We start from the raw sequence: 13,350 nt of genomic DNA, 5'->3' as shown, positions 1-13,350 counted from the left end.
ATGATACAAAGACATTTTCTTTAAAACAAGATTTCTTTTACATGCATTTGTATCAATAGTGTCTCAAGATATTGTCATTCCCTTATAATAAGCATTTACTTTGTGTTTTGAAAAATGTTTTACACAAGAACGAAGAATTCCATGTTCCATTGTTGCAGCCAGTGAAAAACACTTAAAAAAATCCCTCTGTTCATGAATGTCACAAACAGTTGATGACACAGATGTACAGGGTTTTCTTTCTTTGTAGTGTTTTAAATGGTTTTAATATAACTGATGTTCCTGCATGTCAAAAGTTAAATGAAATATTATCCCCTGTAAACTTTGACAACTTTTAAGGAGTGCGTGTTTAATTCTGAAGCTAGCTGCTATGTTAGCCATCACTCCGAAATGCCATTAAAGGGGTTTTCTTTTTATAATTGCATCAAAATATAAGAAAATTGTGCAATGTAAAAAAAATTTGATTTACATCAATGTTTCCAATCCAGTCGAAGTTCTAGCAAACAAAAGGGGAAGTACTAACAGGTTTTATTTTTATCCTTAAAACTTAATTAATGTTGTCTGTCATCAGTGAGATGTGCTATAACATTCCAGAGCTGTTGGAAAGTTTCTGAGAAATACAGCCTTGCAGTCCTGTAGGATTGCATTAGCCATGTGATGACAGTCATATATATATATACATTAAACTGCAATGGGTTTGATGGAGTAGTCACCTTTGACTAAGTATGTATTGGTATTTCTGAAAGGTCTGATGAGCAATTCACTTTTGTGTGTGTATTTGTATATACAGTTTATATTCAAGCTAACTGAAACATTTGCATTAGCCTTTATACTTTTTAAGTAATGCAATGTTTGTTTTATACTTAAAGCATATTGCTGGAAAACAAGCATTCCTTGTAACATGAGGTAGCTTTGAAGGTCTTTTTTTACCTTTCAGTATTATTCATGTACAGTGGAGTTCTGCACTGAAATGTGAGGCAATAGGAATGGACGTAATGCTTCATTATGCTTCAAATGTTTTAAAACTTTACTCTTTTCATTTTTGGGGAGTGATGGTTAGCATTGTTGCGTCACATCATTCTGCAGCACAGTTTATGTTGCGCCGCTTACTTTTAATCAAACATTAACAAGTCACATTTGGCTGTAAATCATTCTTTAAGTCAAAATAAAGGATCAATAGGTATGAATATACCACATGCAGTATTTACAGGCGGTGTATAATAAAGTCCCACTCCCTTTGTCATAATTGTTGTTAACTGAATGTAGAATAATTATATGTATAATGGACTGTGTGCAGTTAAATATTTGCTAATTAGACTAAAAGTGCAATTTATACTTTTCTTGTACAGTGTGTATTGATTGGTGAAACATATTCAGTATACAGAATACAAATGTCCATTATATCCATTTATTTTAACTTATAAAAGTATATTTTAATCACTTTTTACATTTGGCACTGGTGATTCCAATGTTTTCTGAGGGTAAAGTGCAGATGTCAACAGGGTTCAATGTTGAACCAATAATATTTTCTTTCTTTTTGTTCATATATGGCATTATTTTTTTATTTCAGCTGCCATTTTACATTTCATCTTGAGTGCATGAGAGCCAAATGATTATTTTTTTTTTCTTTTAATGTTTGTATAAAACACTTTCCACACACTTCAACTTTGGTGCTGTTTAAATACATGCATTTTGTTGCTATTGTTGTTTATTTACTTGGTGTTCAATATGTTTTGAAAATTCCACTTTTCATAAATGCTTACTTTGGATTTTTACATCTCTGGAGATTTGCCTAGTATTTTCTACACTATTTTGTTTACTTTTCTTCCAGAAAGCACTAGACAATAGTTTAAGATTAATAGACAATTATGTTTTTTTTTTTTTTTGTTTTGTTTTTATTATTATTATTATTATTATTATATATATATATATATATATATATATATATATATATATATATATATATATATATATATATATATATATATATATATATATATATATATATATATATATATATATATATATATATATAGGTCCCCTGGTGGTCTAGTGGTTAAGATGCAGCGCTCCCACCGCTGCGACCCGGGTTCGATTCCCGGTCAGGGAACCATCCCCAGCCACTCTTAGTGTCGGTCCCAAGCCCGGATAAATTGGGGAAGGTTGCGTTAGGAAGGGCATCCAGCGTAAAACATGTGCCAAATCAAACGTGCGGAGGATCCGCTGTGGCGACCCCTAACGGGAGAAGCCGAAAAGAAAGTTTTATTATAGTAGAAGTAGTAGTAATAATAATAATAATAATATGAATAATAATAATGTTAAATATGACAAACACATGTGGATAAGATAAATGTTATAATGGGCTGTAAAGTGTTGATGGGTTTCTTGTAAATAATGCATATGATACTGCATCTGGGATTTTTATTTTTATTTTATTTTTTTGTTATTTAGCACAATCAAACTTTTTAGACAACAGTTCCACTTGATGGACCACCTTCTCACTATCTTAAGATGTTTGGATGGATGAACAGGCTCTCTCTCTCTCTCTCTCTCTCTCTCTCTCTCTCTCTCTCTCTCTCTCTCTCTCTCTTTCTTGTTTTGCTTTTTATTAGCTTTTATTCATTACTATTTCCTGATTTAAAAAACAACGTCTTCATTTTCTAATTTCTTTACTCTCATGTTCATGTCCATAAAAGGCTCAGTTAATTTCAAGTACGTTTAATGTGACTGTGCTCTTGAGCCAAAATAAAAAATTCTTCCAAATGTTTGCTACTGTGCTTTTTGTTTCTTCTTGGTTTAGAAAAGACTTCAGATTGATCTTAGGAACGGTGTGTTCAACCACCCAGTGGGTGAGCGCACTTTGTGTTACCGTAGTTCATTGAACTTCGGTAACACAAAGTGCGCTCACCCACTGGCACCCTATGGCCTCTGGCCGGCACAAACACACACACGCGCGCGCACACACGTACAGCTCCAACATTACGACACCTTCTACTGAATCGAATCTTTTGATCTATACATTACACTGAATCATCCCGAGTAAAATTCGATTCACTGGTTGCATTTAGACTTGGACAAGTTCCCGGAAAATAATAATGTAGTCTACAGCTTTTGCTCCTCTACTAAGGGTCTCTTACTGCTTTGTAGCCTTCTGTGTCACGCAATATAACGACTTATTTATAGTGGTTAAATAATGGATCACATAAATGGAAACGACACTGCAATTAGTCATAGTCCATAATCGAGTTGTCCAATTTTCAGCCGTCGTTGGCCTTGGAATAAAATCCATAATCCGACTTTAGAATATAAAACGAAAACATAATCAGCAAACATATTTTAAAAAATAATAATTTTATAAAAAAACAAAGATCGTTAGTGCTGATGAACCGATTCCCTCAACCGAGTTACTTTGAGGAGTCGTTTGTTTATTTCTATGCTCTTTTTTATCACGCCTCACTCTCTCTTTCTCTCTCTCTCTCTCTCTCTCTCTCTCTCTCTCTCTCTGCTTCTCATCTCTCGAGCTGCTGCGTTTCTCTGCACTCTCCAAGCCACTGCAATGGCAACTGAAGTTTTTAGTAAGCAGAAAACTATCGACTTGAGAAAGAAACACATTGGGTAAGGAATACACTTCAATGTGCATTTCTTTTCTGGAGTTATGATTTGTTGATAAGTTATGATGTGACTTATTGCATTGCTGTGAAAGTTTACACATAGATTACCAGCAAAATCCACTACTCCCACAGAGATCAGTAGGGCTGATTTTAAATACTGGACTAACAGCTTTCTGTTTAAATATGATTTTACTCTTTTTCATTGTTTTCATTCTCATATATGCATAATCTTAGAGTCTCATGGCAGTGATGCAGCCTGGTTCATTTAACTAACAGCTCCCATTCTGTTTTTTTTTTAGTCCCTCATGCAAAGTTTTCTTCAACAATGATCCCATCAAGATCGTTCGAGCCAGAGGACAATATATGTACAATGAAAAAGGCGAGCAGTACCTGGACTGCATCAACAATGTTGCCCATGGTACTTGCACAAGACATCGCACTTGTTTTGTTCTGTATTCTTTGTTATATATTATATAATTTTCAACTTCTTTGTTAGTAATATAAGCAAAGAGCAGGAGTACGTGTGTAAGAAATAGCTAATGGAAATCCTGTAAGACTCTGTGCGTATCCTTTATTTGAATGTTTTTGTTACTTAATCCTAAGTGGGTCACAGCCACCCAGAAGTGGTCCAGGCTGGAGCAAAGCAGATGGAGCTCTTGAACACCAACTCACGTTTCCTCCATGACAACCTTGTCCAATACGCACAACGCCTCCAAGCCACGCTGCCTGAAAAGCTCTCAGTCTGCTATTTTACCAACTCAGGGTATGTCTGTTCACCTGCCTGCCAGAAGTATCATGAGATATGTGTTATAGAAATTTAGCTGTTCAACATGCTGAATATCCTTTTGTCCTCATATGGTCAGGAAGCACTGAGCTACAGTAGCTTTTCTCAGGAGACACGGAACAGATCTTGTTTGCTCATTTGTCTTTATATAACCTTTGAATGTTTTGAGAATATGTTCATTTAATCAATGGTCAGAGTATATATTTTAAAAACAATGCTGATTTAAATTTGAAAATGACTTTGGCCACAGACATTCTAATCCTTTAAGTTTCAAGTATCAGCCTCGTGCTATAACATATACATGTGCTGGGTGAGATCAAAAGGCCAGCCAGTGTTTTTACAAAAATAGACTGTGCAATGAGAGACCAAGCGAAATGCTGTGCCAGCCAATCACCGGACCTGTGTATTAGGAGTTTAGGACAGTTAAATCTGTACTGTAATCATGTACAGCTCATATAACAGGGAACTGGGATACAGATAGTAGCAACATTAGATCACCATTATTTTTTTTTATTTACACACAAATTCATGTTTTTACGCTTTAATGTCTTTGTAAATAAAAGATTTTAAGCAAAAATACCGTATTCAGTAAAATGTATAAGTCTGGCAAGACCCAGTTCTGATACCCTGCTGTGCAGGGCTAAGGTTACATTTCTGATAAGTTAAGGTGGTTACAGAGTTGCACATCAGAAGTTAAATGGCTTACTGTAAGTAAGTCTTTAGCAAACTGGGTTTTTATCATGACTTATTGAGAAAGTGTGTGAAACTTTCTAAATGGTTTATGCAGTCATGGGACTAGGAACTTTTAAGTACTTTGCTGATTTGTTATTCTGTCAGAAGACTAATAATAATTCTGTCATGTAGCTTAATGCCAATTTTCAGTCCTGCTGAAGACCAGACTTTACAATTATAGTAAACATAAAAAGTCTACATGATCCTGTTAATATAGCGGGTTTTTGTTATATGAGAAATAAAACCAAGGAAAAATCACATTACAAACTTTTGTATATTTATTGTGACGTTGTAACAAAAAAAAAAAAATAAAGTTATAAAATAATTAGAATCCTTTGAGGGAGAAAAAGAAAAAAAAGAAAAACATTAACAACCTTGTTTCATAATTGTACACACCCCTTAAATGAAGTTGTTGTATGTAAGTTGAAGCACTTTTAGATTTTACCACACCATTTATGTTTTTTTGGGCAGGTGTCAATCACTTTGATACATTAGGAGTTAGTGCTATTTTACCATTCTTACACAGCTATTTTCAGGTTACCCTGCAGACTCTGGGTCAGATCAACTTATTTTTGTGAAACAATTTCTTTGTTGATAAGAAGTTGAACGGTGAAATTTCTTTACTTGTTAAGTATATCAGCCGAACCCTTTAAAGTTTTGTGTCAAAATGACACATATTTGGTACTTGTATTTATTCTGTATTTTCCCCACCCTGATTACAGCCCTAGTTCCAGTCATGAAAATCAGCCCTACTTATGATACTACCACCTCCATGCTTCACTGAGGAAATCATGTTTTTTGTACCACTTTAGATTTCATTAGAATATAATACATTATTCCACAGGGTTTTGCAATTAGGTGTATTTTTACTGCTTTTAAAATGTTTGGCAATATTTAGCTGGACTTAAATTATTATTTTTTTGGTTGAAAAGGTTTCCATCTTGCAACCATACCCTGTTGCCCAGATATATGAAGAATTTGGGAGATTGCTGTCACATGTAGGTCAGCAACTAGTACTTAGATGAAACAGCAGCAATTTTTTTAAGTTGCTGTAGGCGTCTTGGTAGGCTTCCTAACCAGTTTTCTCTTGGTCTTCTCATCACATTTAGAGGGACGTCTTGTACTTAGCAATGTCACGTTTGTGCCATATTTTCTCCACATGTTGATTACTGTCTTTACAGTGTTCCATGGTATATATCTAGTGGCTTGAAGATTTGCAACACTCTTTTTATTACAATTTTTCAACAGTGAAATCCTGTACTGGCTTTGTAAGCTTATTTCTTGCACATGGCTTTGCCACTTGTATGTTACCAAAGAAATTTCAGGAAAATCCTGTAGGAACAGCTACACATTGTTGGGGGGTAGTCACACTACCAGATGGCAGGTGTTTACCAATTAGTATTTAATATGAGGTTGAATATAAGAGATCTGATATATAAGAATCTGAATCTGAGTTCTTCAACATTTAAAAGGGTGCTGGATATTGGTTTTCTGTTTTGTTATGTTACAATTTCACTGTAAATGTTGAAAAATCTTTTACAAGGTTTGACTTTGTTTCATCTTCCTCATATCACAAAAATTCCAGTAAAGATTAGTAGACTTTTTTACATATCCGATAGAATTAATGTAGTTTTGCTAAAACGAACATGGCTTACATTCTGACTATTATGTTCATGATGACTTAGCATCTAAAATGTTTTTTTTTTGCCCCTTGACCCTAGTTCTGAGGCCAATGACCTGGCCTTAAGACTGGCTTGGCAGTACACTGGCCACAAAGACATCATCACACTGGACCAGTAAGTCAACATTACAGTCCATCTTTGTCTGTTTTCTTTCTACATACTCAAAGAGCTACCAGAATTGCTGAGCTGTCAGGTTACACATTAACTCTACCAGGTGTCGCCTGTCTGCTGTTGAACTCAGACAAGCTGTGTAAGCAATTAGTCATAATAATATATAATGACAGTTTTAGAATTTCAATCCAGAAATCACTCTGACAGCCCAATAGTACTTACAGATAAAATATTACCATATTTTCTGTTTGCTAAAATAAATAAATGATTGCGTTATTTTATTGCATGCTCATGTTCAATGTGTTCTTCCTGCAGTGCCTATCATGGTCATGTGTCATCACTCATTGATATTAGTCCCTACAAGTTTCACCAGTTGGGAGAGTGTGAGCAAAGCCAACATGTGCATGTGGTGAGCGCAAAAAAAAAAAAAAAAACCTTCAAACCTAATGATAAACCTGCATGTATATCCACACCTAGCAATATTCCCCACTTCACTAATCTATTCACCCTCAATTGACCCTTTGCTCTTTTTCTGATCTTGCATGACTCAAACGCAACAATCTATCTACTACTATGTTATTATATTAACCGCCCGTTCCAGCTTTATAACTCAGCAAAAATAGGAGGAGATAATCATGGGTGTATGGAAGTGTTTTCCATTCTCCTACAGTTCAACTTTAAGATGATTGTGGTTTATGTGCTTTTTTGGATTCTTTTATTCAAATTTCTGTCTCTAGCAGGTTCGCAGTGAGTTTACCATGTTACAATCCGCTACATAAGCTACAAATAGCAGCCAGGTTAACCTTAATGGCAGTGAAAATTAGCTTCCTAAATAGATTCTATATAAAACTATATTTAATAAGTAATCCCTTTACAGGTTCATAAATTAAAAAAAAAAAAAAAAAGGCTGGCAATTATCACAAGAGAATATCAAAAAGGCAATAAGATATATTTCTTTTATTTTCCTTTTTTGTATTTGTTAAATCATTTTTTTTTTGTACATACATGTATTATTTAACTCACAGAGTTTGTATACATTTGTATACATAAAGGCAGTGTATATGTGTAGGTGTAATTCTTGAAATTATTTTAATTTCATTTGGAATCTGGTAATATTCTTCCACAAAGACTCTTTACCCTGTAAGAGTTCCCAGCTACAGACCAGACTTAACTATCACCAATGTATATTTATTGATGCTGAAATGTATAATTATATACTGTGGAACCTCGGAGCTCGCGGCCTCAGCGCTCGCGACCTCGCATGCTCGCGACTTTCATTCCGACCGGCGACTCTCATTCAGATCGGCTCGTGAGCAACCGCAAGCTGCTCGAAACGCTAGTTTTAACATTTCTAAACAAGGTTTATCTCATTAAAATGGTCTAATAATTAAGTGTTATGGAGTGAAATAGTGTTATTCACTCATTTAAATCGATTTCGTATAGTGTTCTTTGGGTTTTTACTGGGTTGGAAGGGGCGTATCAAAAGGTCGCGACTGGTCTTGGTCCCTAACCCTCGCGAGCTCCGAGGTTCCACTGTACCAGAATGTCCCTCTAACAGTTTTACTGTTTAAATAGAAAACATGTTTTAAAGGCATAAAACTAAAGTACCCTAAAAGAACAGGTGTCTGTCTCAAACTGCTGTGTTCATTGAAAACTGGCAACCTAAACTACTGTTTTTTTAGGCTTCAAGTCCAGACATCTATAGAGGGAAATACAGGGAGGACCATGCAGACCCTTCAACTGCTTATGCAAATGAAGTTAAAGACATAATTGAAAAAGCTCATGCAAAAGGACATAAGGTATGGTCAGCAATACATAATAGTTTAACAAATAGTATAAACAAAAAACGTCATACAAAAATTAAGATTGGTGATTCACACCATGGGTTTCCATTATGTGCCATCAGTTCCTCATCATTATTTGACTTCTTCACCTAGATTTTGTGCCATTTTTCCAGGTTGTACAAAGTCTTAAGATCTTACTGATTTACACATAGTTAATGGCCTTTAACCCTCTATTACAGGAAAGTGAAAGTCTGTTACTACAGACAGACATACCTGATAAGTGAGATCCAGAATTCTCACGAATGGAATGAAGACAGTGAAGTGAATAGAGGAAACTCTCACTTGAAGAGAAATAAATTGGGTATTTAACTTGGATTCTGGAAGAAGTGCCTTTTGGACATGATGACATCTTTCAGTGTCTTTTTCTTGAATCAGGGTTTTTGTCATGTTTTTTAACTTTACATTTAAACAAACAGGGTTAAGCCACGGAGGGCTCCTGAAGGCAGCACATATGGGGTATGCAACCTCTGCACTAATATTTGGGGTTTGGGGTCTTATGTGGTCTTCTCTTGTATAGATTGCAGCTTTCATTGCTGAGTCACTGCAGAGTTGTGGAGGACAGATCATTCCTCCAGTGGGTTACTTCCAGAAAGTGGCACAGTATGTACCAGAAGTGAAACAATTAAAGTGTATTTAATTAGCAGAATTAGTTTATGTTGAAATATGTACAAGCCGTGGCAGACAATGACTATTTTATTTTAGTCAGTTTTGTATTTTTACTGTACTTTAAGTGGCCAGCAGTTGTGCTCTGACATCTCAAAACGATCTCATGAGTGCAATTACTATAGATTTTAATAGAAGATAAAAAATTATTAAGCGTCAAGCATAACTGATTACAGTCCGGCTTGATTATTAGTTCCTAAAAACAATAGAGCAACTTTTTCTTTTTTTCTTTTTTTCTTTATCTAGTGACATCACATTAATGAAAAATCCAACTTAGCAGTAGTGGTGATAGAAAAGATAGAAAGGCTCAAAGTTTTCCAGAGTTGGTGATCTATGAGAGGAAAAGTATGAAATCTAAAGCTATAGAGCATGATGTGTTTGGGGCAGAGTGTACAGATAAGGCTGTAAAAGCAAGAGCTAATTCCCACTGATATGACTGTCAGAAAGCAGTCAAATGACAGTGTGTGAAATGTACAAATATAATAAGCTAAATTGAAACAAGTGAACTCAGTACAAAATAAATAGCCAGATCATTTAAAGTAAATCTATATACAAATGCAGATTATGCAATATACTGTATAATTTGTGCACAAATACAACTCTGCATCTCTAAGTTTGTGACTACACATCGTTCTTTTCACAGACATGTGAGAAAGGCTGGAGGTGTCTTCATTGCTGATGAGGTTCAGGTTGGATTTGGAAGGGTAGGCACCCATTTCTGGGCATTCCAGCTGCAAGGGGAAGACTTTATACCTGACATTGTCACTATGGGCAAACCGATTGGAAACGGACATCCAATGTCATGCGTGGTTACCACCAGAGCAGTTGCTGAAGGCTTCATGTCATCTGGAATGGAGTACTTTAACACAGTGAGACCCATAGCTACATTTTCCAAACGCATTTGATAGGAGGACACAAAATAAGGAGATTGAACAATTGGAATTTTATAGATAGAACACGGTTAACCTGAATGAAGAATGTTTCTATGTATGGTTCAGTTTGCTGGGAATCCTGTATCCTGTGCTATTGGGCTAGCTGTACTGGACGTGATTGAAAAGGAGGATCTTCAAGGCAATGCCCTGCGAGTAGGGAGTTACCTGACAGACTTGCTGGAGAACCTGAAAAAGAAACATTCTTTAGTAGGAGATGTCAGGTCCTGAAAAGAAAATGCTTTCTTTTTCATAATTTTTGGCCATGTTCATATTTTTTCAAAATATTTTTTTCCTTTTTTTAATATATCCACCTAAATAATTAATTAATTAATTAATTAATTAATTAATTATATAACCAACTTCATTTAGAAACTTTCAGCAACTTTATCTACATAGTTATATGAAAATGTAATGAATATCTTTATATCCAATGAAATTGTGCACATGAATACTGCCGTAGAAATCGTGAAAGCATTTCGCCTGAGCTGAATATTTTAGAATGATATTTCTAAACATTTTGAGGAGTTTCAGCTATTGTTTTGTTGAATGCCAAGGAATGAAAAGAAATGCTATGTGTTCCACAGGGGGTGTGGCCTTTTTGTTGGAGTGGAACTAGTAAAAGATCAGCTTAAAAGAACCCCTGCAACAGCTGAGGCTCAGGATGTCATATACAGGTCAAAAGTGTTGACAGTTTCTTGCAGGTTTCATTACAAGCAAGCAGATGGAACACCTGATTCTTCTTTATTAGTTTATATTTACTTTCAAACATTTTTCAGGTGTGACCCCAAACATCTTACTTGGTTGTAATGAAAATCTGCAGCCACAGAGGCTCTTTTTAAATAAGATTCATAACCCGCTGCTGTAATCCTTTATTTCTGCTTAATTTAACCAATCTTGCATAATACAGTCCAAAGATATCACCTCTAAAGCATAAACATTTTGATCCTCTCACAGATTGAAGGATCAGCGAGTTTTATTAAGCGCAGATGGACCACACCGTAATGTCTTGAAGTTTAAACCACCTTTGTGCTTCTCCAGAGAGGACGCTGACTTGGCAGTTGGAAAAATTGATCAGATTCTAACAGGTAATGATTGTACACAAATGTGTATTGTTTCACGACTGTATGCTCCAGGTTAATGCCCTTTTGTTTTTACATAAGACCTTGAGAATGCTTTGGACCTTGAGATGTCTGACACCACAGACCATGTGAATGCACAAAACAAGCGCAAGGTAAGTTGGAGCCAAATAAGTAATACAAGTGATAATAATTTTTGCTACAATCTGTAATCTACTGTATTATTATTTTTTTTTATATAGCTTATATCAATTTCTAGCAGACATAGTAACTGTTTCAAACATTCAGGTATTTGATGAGAAAGTAATATAATATATGATATATTTTTCACTGAATTTTCATTTGTCTCCAGGAGTCAGTTGAAGAAAACGGGCACGGTGTTCATTCAGGTCGTGTCAGTGACAACAGTCACATAAACAAAACTAACAAAAGACGAAGAAAATAACAAACCTTGTTCTTCTTTTAACATTGTATATCATAACATTGTATATCTGTTAGAAGGCCGGCCCCAGGACCAAATGCAGCCTGCGGCTTCACTCTTTCATTAGTTTTTGCTTTCACATGATGGTGGCAGCAGACTATGTTACCCTGTGTTAGCTTATGTGTTAACTAATTTACTGAATAATATTAAGTCATGTGTACAGACAAAAAGTGCACCTTGAGAAGGACAGATTTCAATAGAGCTGGAAATACTGCTTCCAACCACTAAGCAATTTAAACTGTTAAATCCTTAGCTAAAGCAGTCAGTGTCATTTATCTTTCTGAAACATAAGAGTAAACTCTACTATATTGGACCTTTAAAATATTTTGGTGACCAGTTTTTCAGATATAATAATAAATTCTTTGAAAATATTTTGGAGAACCTTCTTATATTATTAGTTATGCATTATATAGAAATCATATGTACATCATATGCAGATCAAGATTAGTCTTTTAATATTAATTTCCATGTTTTAATGGATTTATAATATGCCTCATGATCTAAAATAATTGGGGGGGGGGGGGGGTAGTATATATAAATAATTTCTCACAATTTTATTTAATTTTCTTGTCAGGGAATGGACCTGGTGCTAACTATTTATAATATCAAATGATACTACATTTAATGTCTGGTGGAAATTATATATTTTAGAGGATTTTTAATGGTGTTCAAGAATATCCATTAAAAAATATTGTAAACTAATGCAGAATATAAAGATAGAATCAGTATCACGTAGTAATGAAAGGCTGAAAAGTTTTTTTTTTTAATTAAAGAAGAGGGACAACGTGCAAAAATGCACCCAAATCAAATGTGCAAAGTTCACACTGTTCTTGTTCATGCAAACATTACATGCTGTATTAAGCAATACTTGTAGCAATACTTACTCCTCTGCGTGCACTCACTGAACGCAGCCGCTGGTGCGTGAGCTGTTGACATGAGCACACGCTCAAGTGAGTGCACTCAGCTACTTTCAGCATGACCTCACATGAGCAGAACAGCTTGTGAAACGCTGGCCTGTCAAGCTGTAATGAAGTGAAAAAGACTTTAAAATGTGCTGCATGGAGGCCAATCACAGAAAAAAAAACAAGTGATCAATTATAACTAAATGTTATTAAAATATATATTTCCTATTTAAAGATTTGTAGGACTGTAATTACTTGAAAAATCTTGTGCAAGATAAAAATGTGGTGTGACCAATAAAGTATTTAAGATATTTTGTATGCTGAAAAATGTGTATATGCCTACACACACGTGCACAAGAGAAACTCTCTCTCTCTCTCTCTCTCTCTCTCTCTCTCTCTCTCTCTATATATATATATATATATATATATATATATATATATATATATATATATATATATATATATATATATACAGTGAGGAAAATAAGTGTTTGAACACCCTGCTATTTTGCAAGTTCTCCCACTTAGAAATCAT

At 34.9% G+C, this 13,350-nt stretch overlaps 2 protein-coding genes across 4 annotated transcripts in view; both read left to right on the top strand.

Moving 5' to 3' along the window:
* The window catches only part of col25a1 (collagen type XXV alpha 1 chain), a 158,281-nt gene extending 156,371 nt beyond the window's left edge, over positions 1 to 1,910 (top strand). For all 3 annotated transcript variants that reach the window (XM_083542268.1, XM_083542267.1, XM_083542266.1), the window contains one exon: positions 1 to 1,910. This exon is cut by the window's left edge and continues 306 nt beyond it. The gene's annotated coding sequence lies outside the window, so the exon portion shown is untranslated.
* Positions 1,911 to 3,466: 1,556 nt separating this feature from the next.
* Positions 3,467 to 13,126, top strand: etnppl (ethanolamine-phosphate phospho-lyase). Its single transcript, XM_083542449.1, has 13 exons — positions 3,467 to 3,612; positions 3,908 to 4,026; positions 4,212 to 4,371; positions 6,846 to 6,920; positions 7,233 to 7,326; positions 8,600 to 8,716; positions 9,279 to 9,361; positions 10,068 to 10,293; positions 10,423 to 10,577; positions 10,941 to 11,030; positions 11,311 to 11,441; positions 11,517 to 11,587; positions 11,785 to 13,126. Exons 1-13 carry the CDS (start codon positions 3,554 to 3,556, stop codon positions 11,875 to 11,877), a joined length of 1,473 nt encoding a protein of 490 aa, XP_083398575.1. The 5' UTR covers positions 3,467 to 3,553; the 3' UTR covers positions 11,878 to 13,126.
* The last annotated feature ends 224 nt before the right edge of the window (positions 13,127 to 13,350 follow it).

This window comes from Silurus aristotelis (assembly GCF_946808225.1).
Source record: "Silurus aristotelis genome assembly, chromosome: 5".
Classification (NCBI taxonomy): domain Eukaryota; kingdom Metazoa; phylum Chordata; class Actinopteri; order Siluriformes; family Siluridae; genus Silurus; species Silurus aristotelis.
The sequence above is the reverse complement of the archived record's forward strand: the minus strand, read 5'-3'. Positions and strand labels throughout refer to the sequence as shown.